The sequence below is a fragment of the Pseudorca crassidens genome, chromosome 16, assembly GCF_039906515.1.
Source record: "Pseudorca crassidens isolate mPseCra1 chromosome 16, mPseCra1.hap1, whole genome shotgun sequence".
Lineage (NCBI taxonomy): Eukaryota > Metazoa > Chordata > Mammalia > Artiodactyla > Delphinidae > Pseudorca > Pseudorca crassidens.
In genome coordinates this window covers 71,521,212-71,542,688 of record NC_090311.1, presented here as the reverse complement: position 1 = coordinate 71,542,688, position 21,477 = coordinate 71,521,212, and the positions used below count along the sequence as shown (strand labels likewise).

Here is a 21,477-nt window from a genome sequence, read left to right as displayed (position 1 = left end):
CTTAGTTCCCTGACCAGGGATTGAACCCAGGTCCACCATAGTGAAAGTGCGGAGTCCTAACCACTGGATCGGCAAGAAATTCCCCCTGAGTTAAATTTAAATAAAAATCTAGCGTCAGAGCTATGGAAGCTTGTGGTCTTCTTTATGTTGAATGCAAAATGTATATAATGAATTACTAGCTGTTTTTAGATATAAATTGAATCCCTTGCTTGGGCCTCCCAGAGAGAAAGCTATATATAAATTTATTTGTTAAAATTAGTTAAAAGTGATATCCTAGACTAGCAGAGAAGAGTCTTCTGTAGAGCACTTCTCTGGGGCAGTTTTTATTTAAAATGTGAATTTGCGATTTTAAAAATAAGCTTTAAAAGTTATTAGGTTCAGGCCAAGATTTCCCAGTCCCCTACTTCCATCCTGAATCCCAAATGCTCTGCTTCTGTTACCCAGTAGCACAAAATTGCCAAGGCTGAGTGTTTGTGCCACATATACGGCCAGATGACAGATGCTGCTCCTTGTGTAACAAGGTATTAAACACTTAAATGCATGTGATATGCTAGTTCCATTGCTTATCCTAATCTGGGTCATCTAATATGTAATTGTAGCGGTCATGGTAATCAATCTTTGTTCTAGGTCCCTTAGAGTCAGTGCAAAGACTCTTATTATCTCCAGTTCTATTTTACTTTTTTCTTTCTTTTCTTTTCTTTTTTGCGGTACGCGGGCCTCTCCCTGTTGTGGCCTCTCCCGTTGCGGAGCACAGGCTCCGGACGCGCAGGCTCAGCGGCCGTGGCTCACGGGCCCAGCCGCTCCGCGGCATGTGGGATCCTGCGGACAGGGGCACGAACCCGCGTCCCCTGCATCGGCAGGCGGACTCTCAACCACTGCACCACCAGGGAAGCCCTACTTTTTTATTTTCTTAAAGACTTCACAATGATGACCAAGTGCAGTAATCTCTCTTTAGGATACAGTGGAGGGCAACGAAAGAATTTGGGGATACTGGATTAAAGTGTAATTTAGATCTCTTTTTCTTCCCCCGCAGAAGTGCAAATTTTTGTGTTTTAAAGAACATTTAAAATTCTGATGTGAGAAAAATTTTTAAAAAGAAAAATTTTGTTTTTAATTTTTAAATAAAATGTTAAATAGATTAAAAATTTTAAATAAAAAAGCGAGGTAAAAACATAGCACAGCCATATATATATGTGTGTAATGTAGAAAAAAGGTATCTAAGTCCTCTATCTATATATATAGGAAAATTTTCTTTACATTATTGAGGACATCTTTCCTAGCTTTCTGTTATCTCCTCCTTAAGGTAACTGAAATGTGCTCCTTTGGCCCAGCCTGAGAATCATTAATTTAGAAAAAAATAAATATACACTAGCTTTAAGTATTAGAAGTGAAAGTAATGGGATTTGGCTTGCGTGTAGTATCGCTTTTGTGATGAGCTATTTGATTACAATAAATTTTAATTGTGCCAATATTGGGAGGGGGGGAAAAAACCAACCCACAGCGAACAGCAGGTTTCTGATGACTAGAAACAGTAAGACGACACTTTCTTGGAATGAAAGACGGCGCTTGCGCTCAGACTCAGTGGGCGCCCGCCCTCCTGCTTTTTCTCCAGCCGCCGTTTCCTCCGCCTTTCGCGCTCTAGCCACCCGGAAAGCCCATCCTAAGGGAAGCTGGGCACTGATTGGCTTCTTTGAAAGTCTACGGGATACCTGATTGGTGGATCCAGGACCCTTTAGCGCGGTGAGTTTGAAACTGCTCGCACTTCTCTTCAAAGCTGGCGCTTCGAAGTTAGGGGAGAGCGCCGCTGACGTGATAGCCGCCGCCGCTTTCGCCGGGGGATAATAAGCCGGGTAGAGTTGCCGGGGTCAGGGTCATGCCTATGGGGCGTCGACTTGGCAGGCCGGCGTCGACTCGCGGGCCTCGGAGGGGGTGTATTACGGAACCGGGTGATAATTAGGCGGCTGGGGTCTGCGTGCGGCCAGGCCGGGCCTTCACCTGGGGTCCGGGGCCTGGGCGTGGGAGCGACGCCGGCCGGCTCTAGCGGGAGGCTTGTGGGAGCCCAGCCCCAGCGGGGTTACTCCGGCAGGGCTGGGGTTGCCCTGGCCTTGGAGTTGCAGTCTGGGGTCACGCGGGTGGCTGAGGAGGCTCCCGGGTCCTGATTGAAGCCAAATCCGTGCCTTGGTTGGACGACGCCGAGCGCTTGCGGAGTGCCAGGCTCGGCCCTCGGCCCTGCAGCTCCCGCCCGTCCGCGGTGCGTCCTGCCCTCGCCTCCGGGGGTGGAAAGCAAGACCGCCCCTGGGTCAGGTACCCAAGCCCGTTCCCAATCACAGGCTGTCCCGGAAAACCGATCGGATGAACTAGCTTGTGCGCCGTCTCAGGCTTGCCTCTGTGCCCATGACCCCAGCCCTCCTAGAGCTTTTAAGAACACTTAGCCAAGGCATAGAACACTAGAGAACTTGGATTTTTTGTTGTTGTCGTCGTCGTCGTTTTTATTTTATGCTTGGTGGTGGTTACATTCTATGGAATTGGCAAAAAGTGGAAATCTAAGAAGTGCCGAGAGTTAGAAACGTGTGTTTTTAAATCCTTTAATCAATTTTTATTTAATACTAAAGTTACCAATGTGCACGTCTTGCTTCCTCTAACGACCTGGAGGTCTCTGGGTGGATTAAGCCGCTGGTAGTTTACATCCTGCCACGTACAGGGGGCTTTCAAAAGCTATGCTGAGGCCGCATCCTTTATTTAAAATAGTTACAACCAGGAAAGGGTGGAAGAGTAAGCTTTGCAATTGGGTTGGTTTTCAGTTATTTGTCTAAAGTGAGCTCAGCAGTTTCATTGTGCTTTAGGCATATTACATCTGGATATTGAAGAAAAGATAATTATCCTAATCGTCCACTGTCATTTGTAAAATTAACCATTTTTAAGATGGCCAGGGTAGTGCAATTTTGTTCATTTAAAAAGATTTATCTCTACTTATTTCTGGAATGATTTTGAAGAAGAATGTGAGAAACATAACTTAAGGGTCAATATAACCTCAGGCTCAGTGACCTTTATATATGGTTTCATCGGTGATGTATTATAAAATGATGCTTTGGGCTGCTGGAGCTATTGTTTCATTGCAAACTTACCAGCCAAGACTTACCAGGAAGTCTTGAGTAACTGGTTGTCATTTCAGCTCTTTTTTTTTTTTTTACCATTCTTTGTGATTCAAGTATATGGCTTTTTACTTTGTTCTTGACATTTCTGTGGGGTATAATTAGATTTTATGTGTGGAATTGCACTTTTTCTTTTAGAGTGCTTAGTGATCTTTCCTACCTTACAAAAAGTACCTTGAAACTTTTTGTCATGTTTGTGTTATGTGACTGCTGACAACAGGAGAAAGATTAAAACTGTCACTTGAGCAAGTTGAAACACGTATACTTTTCGCTGCTTTAAACCCTCTAATGGGTGAGCAGTGTGACATTTTAGCTCCCTACTCATGTCTTTCAAAAAAATTTTTTTTTAATTATCTTCATAAAAATATAAAGCTGTACAAATTCAGTCAAATAACCTTGTTAAAATATTTGGGTATAACTGGCACACACTGGTGCTCCCTTAGAAGTGTTACATAAAGAGAACATCTGGGATGTGTTTGGGAAGAATAGGTAAGTCCATGTGTGAATTTGAGGGTTAATTTGGAAGAGGCTAAATGTTACACTGGTATAGGATATACAAATATTTCCAATGTTTCAGAAACTAAGAAGGGTGGGAGAGTCTTTGAGTTCTTTCCCTTCTAACTATTGTTCTAATATAATAGCTAATATTCATGGAAAATTAATACTGCACTAGGCACTGTGGGAAATGCTTTACTTATAGTATCTCATTAATAACGTAAAAGCACGCTTTGAGTTAGTGACATGTAATCAAATCAGCTTTTCCTCTCATTTTAGGATCTACCATACCCATTGATTAACTATGGAAGACTATACCAAAATAGAGAAAATTGGAGAAGGTGAGTGGTTTTAATAATATAAAAGGATTTTTTAAAAATGATTTAATGATGCTGTAATGTCCTTGACATGAAGACATGTAAATATTCATTAAAATCTAATCTTTGGGACTTCCCTGGTGGCGCAGTGGTTAAGAATCCACCTGCCAATGCAGGGGACATGGGTTCGAGCCCTGGTCTGGGATGATCCCACATGCCGTGGAGCAACTAAGCCCGTGCGCCACTACTGAGCCTGCGCTCTAGAGCCCGCGAGCCACAACTACTGAAGCCCGTGTGCCTAGAGCCCGTGCTCTGCAACAAGAGAAGCCACTGCAATGAGAAGCCCGCGCACTGCAACGAAGAGCAGCCCCTGCTCGCCCCAACTAGAGAGAAAGCTTGTGCGCAGCAACGAAGACCCAATGCAGCCAAAAATAAAAAAATTAATTAACTAGTTAGTTTTTTAAAATCCAATCTTTTAGGTACGTCTAACAGTATATTAATGCATTAATACATATGTTCTCTACATAATAAAACACAAAAATGTTCACATTTCAAGAGAATTGAAATTATTCTGCCATGTCTCCCCAACAGCCCCCTTCCAGTAATCTTACATCCTTCTAATACTAAATGCTTAAAGCAATATTTGTATTTTGAAAACACTATTGATATCTTGTAGGTGTGTTGGGAAGGGTGTTAGGGCAGTGGAATTATGTGCTTTACTTCTAAATACTTCTGCATATATACTTGAAGGTCTAGTCAGGGTCATGCATTTCATTTGGTGGTTAATGTCTCCTTAATGTCTTCTGATTTAAAATTGTCCACCTGACTTTTCCCCTTTGACATTGAGTTTTTGACAGCCCAATTCATTTCTTAAATATATCCAGACTTCTTATTTCAATTATTGCAAAGTTGTTCTCTGGTTTCTTCTGAATAACAAAAATCTGAGTGTTGTTACATTAGTCTTGGAACTCCTTCCTGTCTTAAGGAAATGTCTTTTTAGATTGTAGAGAACATAGCTATATCCATGATGTGGAACCTTAGTTGGCATTTAGTAGGCACTCTGTAAACATTTGTTGATCAAAGGTTTTTCTCTTTACTGTTCAGTCTCCATAACTTGTCCATATCGAACATTTAAAAATTTTATAATGCTTACTTCATTTCAGAGCCCATACCTTGTATGTCACAAATAATTTTTGGTAATTAACCAGTGGAATCACTGTGCTCTGTTTAACTAGCGCTCTATTCCATTAGTTCATTGAGAAGTGATATGGTTCAAAAAGAGTCAGAAGAGAGACATAGAGCACTTGTGATGTCTAAAACTCAATTCAGTACGTATCAAGGAACCTAACCGGTGGCACAGTGGTTAAGACTCTGCGCTCCCAATGCGGGGGGCCCGGGTTCGATCCCTGGTCAGGGGACTAGATCACACATGCATGCCTCAACTGAGAGTTTGCAAGCCATAACTAAGGAGCCCGCGTGCCGCAACTAAGGAACCAGCAAGCTAAAACTAAGACCCAGCGCAACCAAATAAATAAATATATATTTTAAAATGCATATCTAGTGTTTGCTATAAGTTTATCAGTGGTTGTTATGAGTAAATTTTAGGACCAGGTGAATGTTGTACACTTGAGGGAGAGGTAAGCATACTTAAAAAAAAAAGCTCTGAATTTACCATTAACAGTTTATTTGACTATATTATGCAAATGACTGATCTTCCTGAGTGGGGTCTGCTCCAGGATCCCTGTCAATGTCAATATTGACATTGTTGCTCATTATCTGAAGCCCATATATCAGAATCAGTGTTCTCAACTTCCAAATGGATGTGAGGCTTTCTGCTATATAGTAGATAATATGAGCTTGAATAGATCAAATATTTAATAAAATATTTTATCCTCATTCTTTTCTAGATGAGGATTGTTGACTGTATATTTGAAATGTACGAAGCACTCTATATGAAGTTTTCTGAAAGTGTCACAGTGACTCCTGTTAGTAATATTTCCTGAGCCCAAATCTTTGCACTGTATTTTATGCCTACCTTGTTGCCAGGTAGGATATTTGACAGGAGATACCTTCCAATCTGCAAACGATCCTTTTTCTCTAAAATGTGCTGGAAAATTACTGGTAATTTAAATGTATGGGAAACCTGTGATGACTCTATGAATTCTCTAAACTACAGCCATGATAGGTTTTAGTTACCTTCAGTGTTGTTTTGGAAGTGATGAGGGTATAATTATGACTAAGGTGCTTCCTATCTGGCCACAGCAGACATTTCTATCATGTGACACCTTATGGGATTCAATCATTTTAAAAATCTTTTTTAGTTTGTGAAGGTTGTCACATAGCAGACACTTTGTCTATTTCAGGTACCTATGGAGTTGTGTATAAGGGTAGACACAAAACTACAGGTCAAGTGGTAGCCATGAAGAAAATCAGACTAGAAAGTGAAGAGGAAGGAGTTCCTAGTACTGCAATTCGGGAAATATCTCTATTAAAAGAACTTCGTCATCCAAATATAGTCAGGTATGGTGTAATGTCTGAATTTGAATCATTTTCCGCATACTATTTCAAATGTGAATTTCATTGTGGAAACTTTTACATTTGCTTAATTTCTGGTCTAACCTTGCTGAGCTGACTAGAACCCTACTATTTTTGTTCATTGAGAATGCTGGGCATAGAAAAAAAGGCTGGTAAAGCAGGAACAGAGTTAGAGGAGCTTGGTGATGAATATTAGTAGCGGGGGCTGGAAAATCAGGGTAAACTGGTCAAGGGAGAAAAGGAAGTCTTTCACAGAGCTTTGACACTGCTCCCACTCTGAGAGCTCTGATCCTTAAAGACTCCTTAATCAGAGACCTGAGACAGGTAGATAGGTCAGATGAAGAAAAACTTTTTCTTTCCAAGTATTTGGACTGGCATCTTTCCAAATCAGGATTTAACTGCATTTTTCTGGGGCTAGAGATAGTGAGCAGCTAGTAAAGTCAGATACTATTGTTTCTATTATTTACCTCAATGGAAAGACAAGCTCTGAGCAACAAGCAGTCAACCTAGAAACGTTCTTCTGGAGTAGAAGGCGCTTGCCAGTTAGCGCCTAATATAATATGACTTAATTTTCAATTGCTGCCCTGGGGTTCCTTTCTCAAATTCTAGGTTAGTGCTACGGTTTTCACAACTAGGGAAGCTACCACCTCTTCTTTCCCAAAACAGTATAGTAAAATTTCTTATGGCCCTACTTTTTGTAACAGCAACTGTGAAATGTATAGAAATAGTTTTATTTTGTGAGAGGTCAAAAATGTTAGTGTTTTAAATTTTCATATAATTATTTTATTCTTCAGTCTTCAAGATGTGCTTATGCAGGATTCCAGGTTATATCTCATCTTTGAATTCCTTTCCATGGATCTCAAGAAATACTTGGATTCTATCCCTCCTGGTCAGTTCATGGATCCTTCACTTGTTAAGGTAAGAATCTTGCCTAATTTTATTAGTATTTTTCCACTGTGAATGTAAAGTGTTTACTCTGTAGAAGTCCCTGTGTTTCATGAAAATGTGCTTGGAAAAAGTGTTAGAAAGTAGAACAAGGAAGAAAAGAATATTTTGTTTTCTCCCACACAGTTAGTCTATGGGTTAGGTTGTTAATGGTTACCCATTTTATTACTAGATAGTGCTTCTAGCTGTAAAGTGAAAAGTAGTGCCTGAGATAACAAAAGTAATAAGTACCTATTACATTGTTGGAAGCTAGGATATTCTGGTCTTTATTTGGCAGTCAGGTACATGTAAAACAAAGTAGCAAAAGCCTGGGGCCGGGTGATGGTGGCAGGCGGTTTCATTTTATTCTGGTTTTAAATATATTTTGGTTAATTTATTTTAGACATTAAATTTATTTAAATTTTAAATGTGTAATTATCCTTACACCATCTCTACCAAACCTCTCCTCAGAGGTAGGCATTCTTTTTTTTTTTTTTAATATCTTTATTGGAGTATAATTGCTTTACATTGCTGTGTTAGTTTCTGCTGTATAACAAAGTGAATCAGCTATACGTATACATATATCCCCATATCCCCTCCCTCTTGCGTCTCCCTCCTATCCTACCCCTCTAGCTGGTCACAAAGCATGGAGCTGATCTCCCTGTGTAGCCATTGTTTTATTAGTAATCTTAGAGATACTTATATGTCAACTTTGTATGTGTATATACATATACTGTTTTTATAAAAATGGGATTATATATATTTATATATATATATATGCATTACTTTCCCTTTTCTGTGTAAAACATTATTCGACCATAGGTCTACCTGTCTTTCTAATTTTTTTTTTTTTTACTCAGAAACATTATTTATTTTTGACATCCATCTATATCTTAACGTAACTGTAATGAGTATTCCTTGTAATATCACCTCGTAGGGAAATCCCCACTATGATTTTTTCTTCAATTCCATTTTGTTCAAGAGTCTTCCTAATTTTTGATACAGTTATGTAAACCAGTTCCACACTGGTGGACATTGAAATTGTTTTCCAGATTGGTGATTCATGCCCTTATGGTCAGTGCTGCAGTGAATATCTTTATATCTTCATATACATCTTCATAGGATGGATTCTCACAGGTGGAATCAATGGGTTGAAGATGTTTATTTACACTTAAAATCTTGATAGAGAGTGCCATTTGCCCTCTAAAAAATTAGAGCAATTTGCTCTTAAACATCATGGTGTGTATTTTCTTTTAATACCTCACTGTTGAAACTTGTTTTTATCAATCTTTTTGATAATAATCTATTATGTGAAAAAGACTAATATCATTTTGCGTGTCATTTAACAGTTTTTCATTTCTTAGCCATTTTATAAACAGCCTATACATATTCTTCACTGATGATCCTGTTAGGATATTTTTTCCACTGGTTTCTAAGAGCCTCTTATCAGTAACATGTTGATAATAGTTCTTTTATTCCTTTTTTTTGTCTTTTGATAATGGAGTACACCGTTAGTAATTTTTATAATTTAACAATCTTATAGATGAGTTTTGGACTTTGAGATTTTTTATGTCTTATTTAAGTCTTCCTCACTCAAAGATCACATGTATTAGAACAATACATGACAATGTTTTTCTAGTAGTTCTAGTAGATTACCCCCACCCCCTACTTTTGTCTTAAATTCTAGATGGATCAAAGGTTTATTTTGGTGTAAGAACGAGGGTTCTTAATTTTTTTCCAAATGGCTAGCCAGTTGTTCCAACTGATTGATTTTATGTATTTTATAATTTTGAACTTTATAAGTCAATACTATAACTATGTATATTTTCTATTTCTGTAATATCCATGTTGCTTCAAATGTCAATTACATTGTCTTGGCAACAAGTATCTTATAAAACACTTCTCTGAACTTACCAAACAGGATTTTGTGATAATTGTATCTCTTTAAATACGCAGTCATAATATTCTCTCTGTTGTTTCTTTTGGAGTCTGTGACCAATGTCTCCAAAGAGGAAATGAATATGTAAAGATAAAAGGCTGAAATGGAAAAGACTAACCTTATTCAAGGTAGAAATAGAGTTGCTATAATTATATAAAACAAAAGTTTAAGAAAATTTCTATATAGAAAACTAACTTAAGAATTAGGGGCCAAAATAAGTAAAAGAAGAATAAGTGAGTTCATAAACATGTGCCCATAAGGTGAATATCTTTGTCATAGGTATACAAACATGAATACCTTATGTAAATGGGCTTCCCACCCCCAAATACTTCCTGTTAGTCTCAAATTGCCTGAGAACTTTTTTTTTTTTTTTAATTTTTATTTACTTATTTTTTTTGTGTTGGGTCTTCGTTTCTGTGTGAGGGCTTTCTCTAGTTGTGGCAAGCGGGGGCTACTCTTCATCGCAGTGCACAGGCCTCTCACTATCGCAGCCTCTCTTGTTGTGGAGCACAGGCTCCAGACGCGCAGGCTCAGTAGTTTTGGCTCACGGGCCTAGTTGCTCCACGGCATGTGGGATCCTCCCAGACCAGGGCTCGAACCCGTGTCCCCTGCATTAGCAGGCAGACTCTCAACCACTGTGCCACCAGGGAAGCCCCTGAGAACTTTTTTTGTAAATTGTTTATTTCTCCGCATTATAATTTCTCATGTCTTTGAAAGAAAGCCACCAAGATTATTTAGAAAATTGTTAAATGGTATGGTTAAGTTTCTAACTTATGGTTCCTTCTTCCAGAGTTATTTGTACCAAATCCTACAAGGGATTGTGTTTTGTCACTCTAGAAGAGTTCTACACAGAGACTTAAAACCTCAAAATCTATTGATTGATGATAAAGGAACAATTAAACTGGCAGATTTTGGCCTTGCCAGAGCTTTTGGAATACCTATTAGAGTATATACACATGAGGTATGTTTTTTGGTGCTTTTGTTAAGTGTGATTGCTGGATTGTTTTCTATATTCTTTAAGTCAAGAAAGAAATACTCAATCAGAAAGATTTCCACTCTGTGCCAGTATCGGTTTATTGCCTCTCTGCTCCAAAGTCATCCTTCATTGCCTGCTATGTGAAAATGTATCTGGAACCTTTTGAGTATTTTTCTTTTGCCAGTTGCTGTGATGTTACGCTTTGACAGTAGAGGGTGCTGGAGAGGCATTACAGGAAGGAGTCGTTATTCTTACTAGTCAATCTAAATCTTCCAATCCTCTGTTATAGTTACTAATCTTTTACAGTAGACTTTCCCCATTCAAATTACCATGAGATTTCTGTCTGTTGATTGGATCCTCTCTTGAAACAATAAGGTTGGTTAAAAGACAGGTTTTGTTGCTTAAGTGCTACTGTTTCAGATGTATTTAGAAGCTTCTAAATATAACCAAGTTTTGTCTGTGTTATATTGATGACTTGGCATTTTGTTTGCTGTTTCTGGAGGGAAAGGGAATGTTGACTCACATAGTTAAGGATTATTGGGAAACCTTGTCTTCTGTGGAGTTGTCTACCCTTCTGCCCAAAGACTTCCTCCAGATCAAAACTTAATGACAGTGCTGATCTGGTCAGATGTCTTGGCTTCTTTTAATTATTCCTTTTTATCATTTTTCCCATGGCTCTATAAATAAAGATTATTTGGTTTCCATTGGCGTAAACATATGCCACTGACCTCCAATGTGATAAATTAGATATGCTAAAATAGTAGATTGGTGCTAGACTACTAATAAACTGTCGTTTGACTTCGTTTTGATTTTAGCATGTAATCGCTACATGCACTTGTACAGTGTCAACCCCAAATCCATTATCATTGGGCTTTTTTTTTTTTTTGTAAGTGAAGGCTATCTTGACTATTTTGTTCCTCGCATTTTAATGATTTGAAAAGGCTTGGTATGCTTTTTTCTTTTTCCCCCTAATGAATATAACTTAGAAATACTTCATTATTTATCTAACATTTAGTATTGTGTATAGTTAATTGACTTTTAAACACTATTATCAGAGGCAATCAAGCAGCATTCTAAAGGACAGTCCTAATGAAATAGAAATGTTTACATTTAGGTAATTTAACGTGCCACATTTATTCCAAGTAAGATATTTTCTTTGTAATAGGTAGTAACACTCTGGTATAGATCTCCAGAAGTATTGCTGGGGTCAGCTCGCTACTCAACTCCAGTTGACATTTGGAGTATAGGTACCATATTTGCTGAATTAGCAACTAAGAAACCACTTTTCCATGGGGATTCAGAAATCGATCAACTCTTCAGAATTTTCAGGTATTTTTGTTTTATACTTGAGCTACTAAGAACTTTTATATTAACATGTATATAACAAGAGTTATGTTTATACTTTAACCATAAGTTTTTGTTTTGCTGTGGCTTTTTAGAGCTTTGGGTACTCCCAATAATGAAGTGTGGCCAGAAGTGGAATCTTTACAGGACTATAAGAATACATTTCCCAAATGGAAACCAGGAAGCTTAGCATCCCATGTCAAAAACTTGGATGAGAATGGCTTGGATCTTCTCTCGGTAAGGAATGCCCTTTATATTGACTTCAACACTGTGCATGATTCTGAATGTACTTAATTCTTTCTTTCACGTAGGAAATAGGAAGAAAACCACCATATACTGAGCCAGGCACATAACTATTATGTCTGTTATGTTTATTGCCGAAGTGAGCACATTATTAGCTCCATTTTAGATACAAAAACCACTAGTGGTTTTGAGAGGAGGATGTGGTATTTGTTCACTTTTTTCCATATATAGATTTATTTATTTATTTATTTATTTGGCTGCGTTGGGTCTTCGTTGCTGCACGCGGGCTTTCTTTAGTTGCGGCGAGTGGGGGCTACTCTTTGTTGCAGTGCGCGGGCTTCTCATTGTGGTGGATTCTCTTGTTGTAGAACTCGGGCTCTAGGCGCACGGGTTTCAGTAGTTGTGGCTCACGAGCTCTAGAGTGCAGGCTCAGTAGTGGCGGCACACGGGCTTAGTTGCTCCACAGCGTGTGGGATCTTCCTGGACCAGGGCTCGAACCCGTGTCCCCTAAATTGGCAGGCGGATTCTTAACCACTGCACCACCAGGGAAGCCCTTGTTCACTTGTTTTTAATCTGATAGGTAGCTGTAGATACTCTGAAGGAGAGGATGAGGTTAATAAACCTTTAAGTTGTGGACTTGGAGTGGCCTTCCTCTCCAGGTTTTTTGTCTCAGTATTTACTGCTTTTTAGTTTAGACACAGTCGTTTTAGTTTTTAAAGTCTTTACTGCATGAATTCCCATTTCTCACTTTGCCTTGTTTCCCCATCAGACAGGTTAGCAGAAGGACAAATGTAGTTCTTAAAACCTTTCCCCTCTGTTACGTTGCTGTTCCCAACTAAACAGTTGTGTTCTTTAAAAACAAGATAAAAAACAAATTTGTTAGGATAAAAATTGTCCTAGACCTGCCTCAGGAAATTTGTTTTAGAACAGTATTTAAATACTGAGATTTTCTTTTCTTTTCTTTTTAAACTTATTTTTATATTTATTTTTATTTATTATTTGGCTGCATTGGGTCTTTGTTGCTGCACGCGGGCTTTCTCTAGTTGCGGTGAGCGGGAGTTACTTTTCATTGCGGTGCGCGGGCTTCTCATTGCAGCGGCTTCTTGTTGCAGAGCACGGGCTCTAGGCGCACGGGCTTCAGTAGCTGTGGCGTGTAGGCTCAGTAGTTGTGGCTCGCGGGCTCTAGAGCACAGGCTCAGTAGTTGTGGGGCACGGTCTTAGTTGCTCTGTGCCATGTGGGATCGTCCCGGACCAGGGATCGAACCTGTGTCCCCTGCATTGGCAGGCGGATTCTTAGCCACTGCGCCACCAGGGAAGTCCAATACTGGGATTTTAGAAGGGACTAGTTTTTATGAATCTCAGTTAATGTGATTGCAAAAAAAAAAAAAAAAAAAAAGATTTTGACAGGTTACTAAACAAAGGAAAAAATCTACTGCTATATCATCATACACATGTTCTAACTGATCTTTGAGCACCTTCACAATTTATAAATCATGCCACCAAATTCAGCTTAGAGTTCCCAAATGCTTACAAGTGCAGTCCAAGATCCTTTACTGCCACTCAGATATTTTGTACATTAATATTGATGATATGATGTAAAAGGCCTTCTATATTCCTGGCCCAGTCTGTCTTTTTAACTTCCGTGATTCTTGAACATGAAGAATTTCACTTTAGTTAATGAAATGAAAATCATACTGTCAATCATGGTTCCTTAGTCTAGCCAGTATTGACATCTTGGACTGGCTCATTCTTTGCTGCTGGAGGCTGTCCTGTGCATTGTAAGATATTTAACAGCATCCCATTCCTCTGTCCTATAGATGCCATTAACACATTCCTCCCAGTTGTGACAACCCCAGATGTCTCCACACATTGCCGAATGTCCCCCGAGGGGCAAAGTCTCACCCAGTTGACAATCACTGCTGTAAATCCTAAGTCAGTCTTGGTTTCAAATTTCAGCTTTATCACTCTTAAACTCTATGAACTTGGGCAGGTTCCTTAACCTCTTTGAGCCTCAAAGTTCTTATTTGTAAAGTGGGACTAATTCCTACCTTTTTTTGTGAGGATTAAGTAACATGAAACGTACAAAGCACTTAATAGAGTGCTAGCTATATAATAAGAGCTCAAATGGTAACTAGATAGTAAAAGTATCTCTGGGTCTGCTTATTGATTTAGTTTTCTTTAAGATTAATAATATTTCTTTAAGATAAATTTTAACTTTATTCAGCCTTTTCTGTTAATGTGTAAATAAACTTTAATACTAGGTTGTCTGACCATAATTCATTTAGTGACTCATTTAAACTATGTTTATAACACATTGGTTTTGTTTTTATTTGGAACTTGCTGGAAGCTACATTAGAAACCTCTATAGTTAATTGCCACCACTTCAGCAATGCTGTAAATAACTCAGAGGGCCATTTAATTCTCAAAGTAAATATAATTAACTAGATAATCTTTCTTCAATTTATGCCTTGGTTTTAAAACTATCTGAATGCTTGTGTCTTAAACCATAATTTATAGCAAAAAGAGGTTATCAAGATATCTATGATTTAAGGAATAGATTATTTAGAGCTAGCGGGTGAAGTAAGACATTTATGTGCTTTGGTATTAAACTAACAGAAATGTTCATTTAGTAGTTTTTCATTAAAATTATTAGCTTAGGGCTTACTGGTAGAAAAGTAAGGCTTTTTGGAGATTTTTTTAAATGGTTTATTTCTTAACCTTTTAAAAAATCTTTTTCCTCCCACAGAAAATGTTAGTCTATGATCCTGCCAAACGAATTTCTGGCAAAATGGCACTGAATCATCCATACTTTAATGATTTGGACAATCAGATTAAGAAGATGTAGCTTTCTGACAGAGTTTCCATGTGTTGTGTCGAGAACAGATAGCTGTATTTTTACTGTTAACTGTTTTTGTGTTGTGTATTTTTCTTTTCTTTGTTGTAAAATTTAAGCTGTGCCTCATCTTCTGATTTCAAAAGTGTAACTTAAAAATGTAAATACTGTTCTATATGAATTTAAATATAATAATTCTGTATATGTTTGTAGATCCCACCGTAACAACTATTTGTTACTATAATAAAACTATATAAATCTAGTACTGATGTCAGGAATTGGGAAAAATTTGAGTTAGCTTAAATCATCTAAAATCCTACAGCAGTCTGCTTTTCCTGTCGTTGGAAATACTAAACTTTACGAAAGTGTGCTAAGTTGAAAATTCATAATGCTTTGAAGTATTTTTATGCTCTGAATGTTTAAATTTTCTTGTCAGTTTCTTGCCATGTGGTAACTCTACAACCTGCCCAAAGATGAATATTTTTCTACTGGTATTTCAATTCGTGACCTAAATGTTTAGGCATTCAGATGAGAAAACTATCCAGATTTGAGAATTGATGCTTAATTTAGAGAGGTTTTTAGTAACTTATAAAACTAACATTAGCGTATGCCAAAGTTTGCTAAGTTTTACAGTCAGAGATTAAGGGCTGTCCACAGCAGGGAAGAACAGTTTAGAAAATTTATGGGCTATCCTATTTTTAGGTAGGTTATGAAAGTTATTTGTCTGAGTGAATTCTTGTGCTTGGTCAGAGGTAATAACTATACAAAGGAGTAGTGGCTTATCTTGGCTTTCAAGCCTGACTTTAAAACTCAGTTTGTAAATTTTGACATAGTTTAGTTTATTAGCAGCCTTCTTCTAGTTTATTAGCAGCCTTCTTAGAAGGTTCTAATGTAAAATTATTTAGCTAAAATCACTAGCTTTGGGAATTGTTTAATTAATAATGCTGCTCATTGTGATTTTTACCTGTAAGCAGGCTAATTTATTTGTTATAGCCTAGAGAAATGTCTCTGAAAATAGTTTTATCATTTTTAGTGTACATCTATCCATTGTCTGCCCATAGACTCTATTTTTCCTCCTGGTTACCTATGGCTAGAATGGGCATTCTTGTGTGACTGATCCAGTTGATTGAACATGTAATGGGTGATCTACCTAATCTTGTTGTCTTAGAATTTTTGCACTTGAGGAGAAAGGATGGGTCACTTTCTTTGGCAACAGGGCTTATAAGTTGAGAGTTTTGGTGGCCTTGTCCTAGGTGCTTTGGTGGAAGCCCGCCTGCAGTAAGGGAATGCAGAGCTTGGAAGTCATTTGAGGTCATACTGTGGAGAGATTTCATGGCGGGAATTTGTTAAATGAGAGGTCACACCAAAGATTGAATTGAGATGGTGACGTGGTGTATCTGCAGAATTGTGTTTTCTTACCTATGAAGTGAAGTATTGAAGTGAGTCTACTTTTCAAATTGTGCATTGCAGCCCTTTAGCGGTTCAGGGTCAGCATTAATCAATGATACCCTCCCCCCACCCCGAAACTACCGGCGTATCTTATATAATTATTTCTTGGTATTTTTGTTTCAATAATATATAGATGCACTGGTGTCGCCAATGTTTGGGGCCTTGTGGACTTGGTAGAAGCAGCATGCATCCTCACTACTATTGTTCCATGCAGTCTAATTGTTTGAAAAGTCAGTAATTCATCAATTGAGAACCTACTTAGTGGACCAGGGAAATGAGACGGTAGAACACTGCCAACAGTTGCTGTAATGAGTGACCACCCTTCCGTCCTGCTCCAGCTATCTGTAGTCCCATGTGAAGTGTTTATGTCAGCTTCAGTGACTGGGTGAAGAGCTACTGAATTGGGTCCTCATCTCGTGCATATTTTTACATTGGCTTGTGCCATGGTGCTTCTGATTAATTTTAAAGTGGATCTTTTCTCTGAGCCAATAGTTCTTATATTTGTTGTGTGCTAGAAACACCTGAGACTAATGCTGGTCCCACCCTGAACAATTCTGAAATTGAAAATTTGTCTCTTTTCAAAATTTCCCCAGGGTGATTCTGACGTAGCCAGTTATTACCAGTTGGTGGTGAGTTTAACAACTTTGGGCCGACATTTAGTTTTAGTTGTCTCAAAACTTCATGTCACCTTGCATTATCTTTAACTTGTTCTATTTCTGTTTCAGGCTGTACTCTTTAGTGAGGGGAGGGGCTTGTATATTTCATCACCAATAGACGACTTCCATATACTATGACAATTGCTCTACCTCTCATTGTCCGTAGGCTTTAGAGAAGGGTTTTTTTTGTTGTTGCTGTTAAAGTTAAACTATATAGGCAGTAATGGTGCAAAGAAGTTAATACGTAATTTGTAGTAAAATCTTACTAATTTATGTGTGGACATGGCGTATGTGAATTAAATGTTTGAAAAAAAATGATAGTGTTTTAGAGTTAATAAAAGGTCTTTTGGGCACTTGGATTAACATACTAAAATAATTTTTAATTAGTAAAAAGTAATTTTTAAAGTACTTAAGGAGACTTGAAAGTTCTACTAGGTGGAATACACTTCCACTTTAGTGCCTTTAGCAAACTGTAGTTCATAATAGGTCAACTTCAGTTCCACGCCTTTTAAATGTTGCCATATTCAAATTGAAGTCGGTGAGGTTCCATGGGACCCTCGGATCATTTTACATTTTGCGGACAGAGTAGAGACAATTAGAGATGTTTGTGGGCTATGGAGTTAAGAGAGTAGTGGGCATTGTTTAAATAAGTCTGGGACAAGATGGATAGAGTATTGAATGATTAAAGGGAAAGCGAGGGATGGAGGGATCAAGGGTGAAAGTCCCTGAAGAGGGAGGTACTTCCGACCTAAAAATAGCATCTAGTAGAAGGCTCAGGTGGGATATTAATGGTACTGACAAGGATTGTAACTTTAGACCCTTTGGAGAAAGGAGTGAAGTTTAATGAAGTATTTGGAAGCAAGACTAGACGTTTTTAGTCCCATGCTGTCATGTAAATATCAAGTTTCTAAGATGCCTTAAAAGCTTCAGAAGAGATGCATTGAGAGTCATAGACTTGTTGAGGAGGAAAAAAGGTATCACAATACCAGCATTCCTGAGAATGCTGAATTAGGGTCTCCTGGGGAGCTTGTTAAGAGATTCCTGGACCGTCCCCAGCATGTGATTCAGTACATCCTGCGTAGCCACGAATATACTTTCTTAACAAGTTCCCAGGTGATGTTGCTGGTGGCCCAGGGACCACACTTTGAGAATCACTGCCTGGATGGTTCTCAGAACTCTAGAGAACTGAACAGAAACCTAGCTATTTGGTCAGCTTATTTGTAGAGGAAACACAGAAGTGCAGAAGGAGAAACTGGCCTAGAGCCAGGCATACATTTCGAGGTTGAACTGGAATTCGAACCTAAATCTTCCATTGTCATTGAGAATTGAGAAAAGTGAACGGTGTAATGTAAAGATTCCAGTTTTAGAGCCATATTGGAACTTGGTTCCCAGTTCTGCCAATTCTGTCTGTAGCCTTGGATAAGTCACTCAACATCTCTGAATCTATTTCCTCAATTGCACAATGGAGATGATAAATGGGATTTATTTATATAAATTCATAGGTAGGACTGTAGGATTGTTGTGAGGGATGTAGATAGGGCTGCCAGGCATCTTGCATGTGTTATATAGTACATGTCTTGTCAGAATGCCCTAAATGTTCTTTTTTCAATACATTACAAAAGTTGGGCAGTTAGAGCTATTTTTCTGCCACAGTAATTGGTGCTTAAATCTGTTAAATGGCAACACAAGGTGCCCTAGATGGGGAATATGGGTAAAGTTCCTGGCACACGGTAATTCCTTTCTCCTTTGAAGTGTCAGCACTTTTTTCTTATATTACCTCTTCTGGCACTTTTACTTTCTCCCTTACTAAATTCTAAGTCCAGTGAGGGCTGGGGCCATGTCTTGTTCTTTCATCCTCACAGGCTTTGGTCTAGAACCTCAAGCATTAGACACGATCCCAGCCCTTTAAGGTTGCTCAAAGGTTATGGCACCTCCCCTTCAATAACAACTGAACATCTATAGTGAGCAGCCACTGTGCTTTACATACATTCCCTGTCTTTCCCAGCAGCCTTGTAAGGGAGTGGGCAACTGTACCTTACAGAGATGGTGAAACTAAGATTCGTTGAGCATAAATAATTTGCCAAAGGTCTCAATGCTAGTAAACGCTGGAGCGAGGATCTGGGGGCTTTCTGGCTTCACATTGTTCTCTTTCCATGGCATCATGTTGTTTCCCACAATAAACCGATAAAGTGAACATGTGTTTAGTTTCTAAAGCTTAAGAAGAAAGAACCTGAAGAAGGCAGGCAAATGCTAAAGCCAGCGCAGCCCAGATGCCAAGGAGCACCCAGCTCAGGGTTGTGCAAACCAGCCCTCACAGGCCTGCAAGCCCCTCATTAGCGCCGAAGCTCCTGAGACCTCTACCTCAAGGCTGAAAGGACCAAGGTGAGATCGCTTCCAGTCCAGTTCATTTGCTGTCCCATTTTAGGCAGCACTGTCTCCTTTTATCACGTTGCACGTGGCCCTCTTGTGCTGCTTAATTCCGGCTCCTTGTTCATACGGATGACCCAGATTGGATCAGTGCAGTAAACCGTGACCCGACCTTTATAAACAAACAAACAAGTAAACCATAACCCAGCAGCAGTAATTGGTCCAGGGGTGGGCAAACGATCTAAGCAAGGCCCATGAGGGTCCTTTTTGCTGTAGAAACCTCGAGAGAATGAAGTCTTTCTGCTGATAGTGCTAAGCTGGGATGACATGGCTGGAAGCCTGAGGCATCTCCCCCATTCTGCCGAACTGGCTGAGCCAAGAAAGTGGTGAATAGAGAAAGAGTCTCAGGAGTTTGATGTCCCTGGTTCCGGCGGTGCTGCCTTAACATTTGGAGCTACCCACTATCCCTTGTAGGGGTAGGAGTTGTGGGTTGTTTATTCTTTTTTGCTTAATCTTGTTTGAGTTGGGGTTCTGTCATTTCAACCCCCAAGAGCCACAGCTGTCAATACCAAGATAACACTTGGATGAATAATCCTAAAGGAACCCCGAATTTTAAGCACCCTCATAGTTATAAATCCTTACATAAATATCTTCCTTTAAAAGCACTTTATTTCTCATAATCATTGTTTTCATTGTTTCTAGTATTGGTTGTGTAGAATGGTACTGATATAGATGTATTCCTATTGACCTTTCAAAGAACCTACAAACTTTTGAGGAATGCTTACATACGTGTACCTACTCTTTACCAGTCAGGAGTAAAAAGCTGCAGCATTTATTTCTATGGGCAGTCATGCCTTTCCTTGAGATAGGATTTCAAAACCATGCTATACTTTTCTGCTAAGGAAATAATGCAATGACAAAAGCAGAATGTTTGGGGAGAATTTGTTTCCTAATGAGTATTAGTAGTTTTTTGTATTTGTAAAGAGCTTTGTAGTAATTAAGTGGCCTATGCTATTTCAATAGACAGAAGCTTCCTATACTATAAAAATGCCCTTAACTATAAAACCTCAAGAATAATTATACCATAAAACATACTTTATAATATGGACAGAAAAGATACATTTCCCAACCGACCATAGCCATTTGTCTCTGGTTCTGGTATCATGACAGACATATTTATGTGCAAGAAAATACAAATCTATTCTTCATGAACTGCATTCACTGCTTCAAAGATCCAAGTGGGAAGCAGAACATTTGCTCCATCTTAAATCTTCTTGCTAGAATTTGAACATAGTTTTAGAAATGCTTTTTGGCTTCTTGTTTGAATTACTTCTCATGCATAGGCACTATGCATGGTTCAGAACATAGAAAGATTGCAATTTCCCCCGTGGGCACAAAACATTTTAGACCAGTCAACATCAATCTGAAGCCACACGGACTGGATGACAAATGCAATGTTATTTATATGTTCAGAGCTCTTAGTTACCCATGCCAACAGAAGGTTCTAGCGGCTTGGATAACCTTAAAGAGCCAACATCTCACCTCCCTTCCCCCAGATTTTGGCACTCTGTGACCCACCCTCTTGCAACAAATCTCATTTCCAAGTTAGTGAAATAAAATTTTGAATTGAATGGGATCTTGGACATTGTTCGGTTCAATCCTTATTTTCCCAAGGAGGAACCTACAGATTTCAGCAACAGAGTGAGAAACAGAACCTAGGTTTTCTGACTTCCAATTTAAAGAGACTTCTACTCTGTTTTAGATTGCCTCTGACAGTGAAGCTGGGAGTCAATAATGGCTTCAAGAAAGAAATTATGTATTTTAAGGATAACATGTGCAGACAGGAGAGAACCCAATAATCAGTGAGGAGAAAATAGAAGTCAGATCAGAGAACGTTGCGTAGATTTTCAGTTGCTAGAAATTAAAAGTGAAATAGCCAACAATGCAAGTAGCACGTGCAAGCCAAGCACATTGTCAGTGAGAGGTACTGAGCGTGTTCTTTGCAAGAGCAATAGCGATTTTCATTCTCTACTTCCCTTCAGAGGGTAATGGGGGGTTTAACTCAGATGTTACAGGTATTTGTAAATAGTCACATTCTAAAAAAAAAACCGAAAAAAGAAACTGTCCAACTGCAATTTAAGTATGTATCATGTAATAAACATTGTGATGTTAATATTACATATTCATATGGTCTCTGGCACTGGAATAGCTGGCGTATGTATAATAAAGGAAAAGGCAAAGAACTCA

General features: G+C 38.7%; 1 protein-coding gene across 4 annotated transcripts; it reads left to right on the top strand.

The window, feature by feature from the left end:
• The first annotated feature begins 1,743 nt into the window (after positions 1–1,743).
• On the top strand, positions 1,744–21,477 carry CDK1 (cyclin dependent kinase 1). 4 transcript variants are annotated; one of them, XM_067710875.1, is made up of 8 exons: positions 1,744–1,850; positions 3,927–3,988; positions 6,328–6,484; positions 7,294–7,417; positions 10,153–10,323; positions 11,504–11,667; positions 11,778–11,919; positions 19,069–21,477. In XM_067710875.1, the coding sequence occupies exons 2-8, from the start codon at positions 3,952–3,954 to the stop codon at positions 19,198–19,200; spliced, it is 927 nt and encodes a 308-aa protein (XP_067566976.1). In that variant the 5' UTR covers positions 1,744–1,850; positions 3,927–3,951; the 3' UTR covers positions 19,201–21,477. The 4 variants fall into 4 exon arrangements, with proteins under 4 accessions (XP_067566976.1, XP_067566978.1, XP_067566979.1 ...); XM_067710877.1 differs by lacking the exon at positions 19,069–21,477 and adding an exon at positions 14,672–15,020; XM_067710878.1 differs by lacking the exon at positions 19,069–21,477 and adding an exon at positions 13,743–13,787.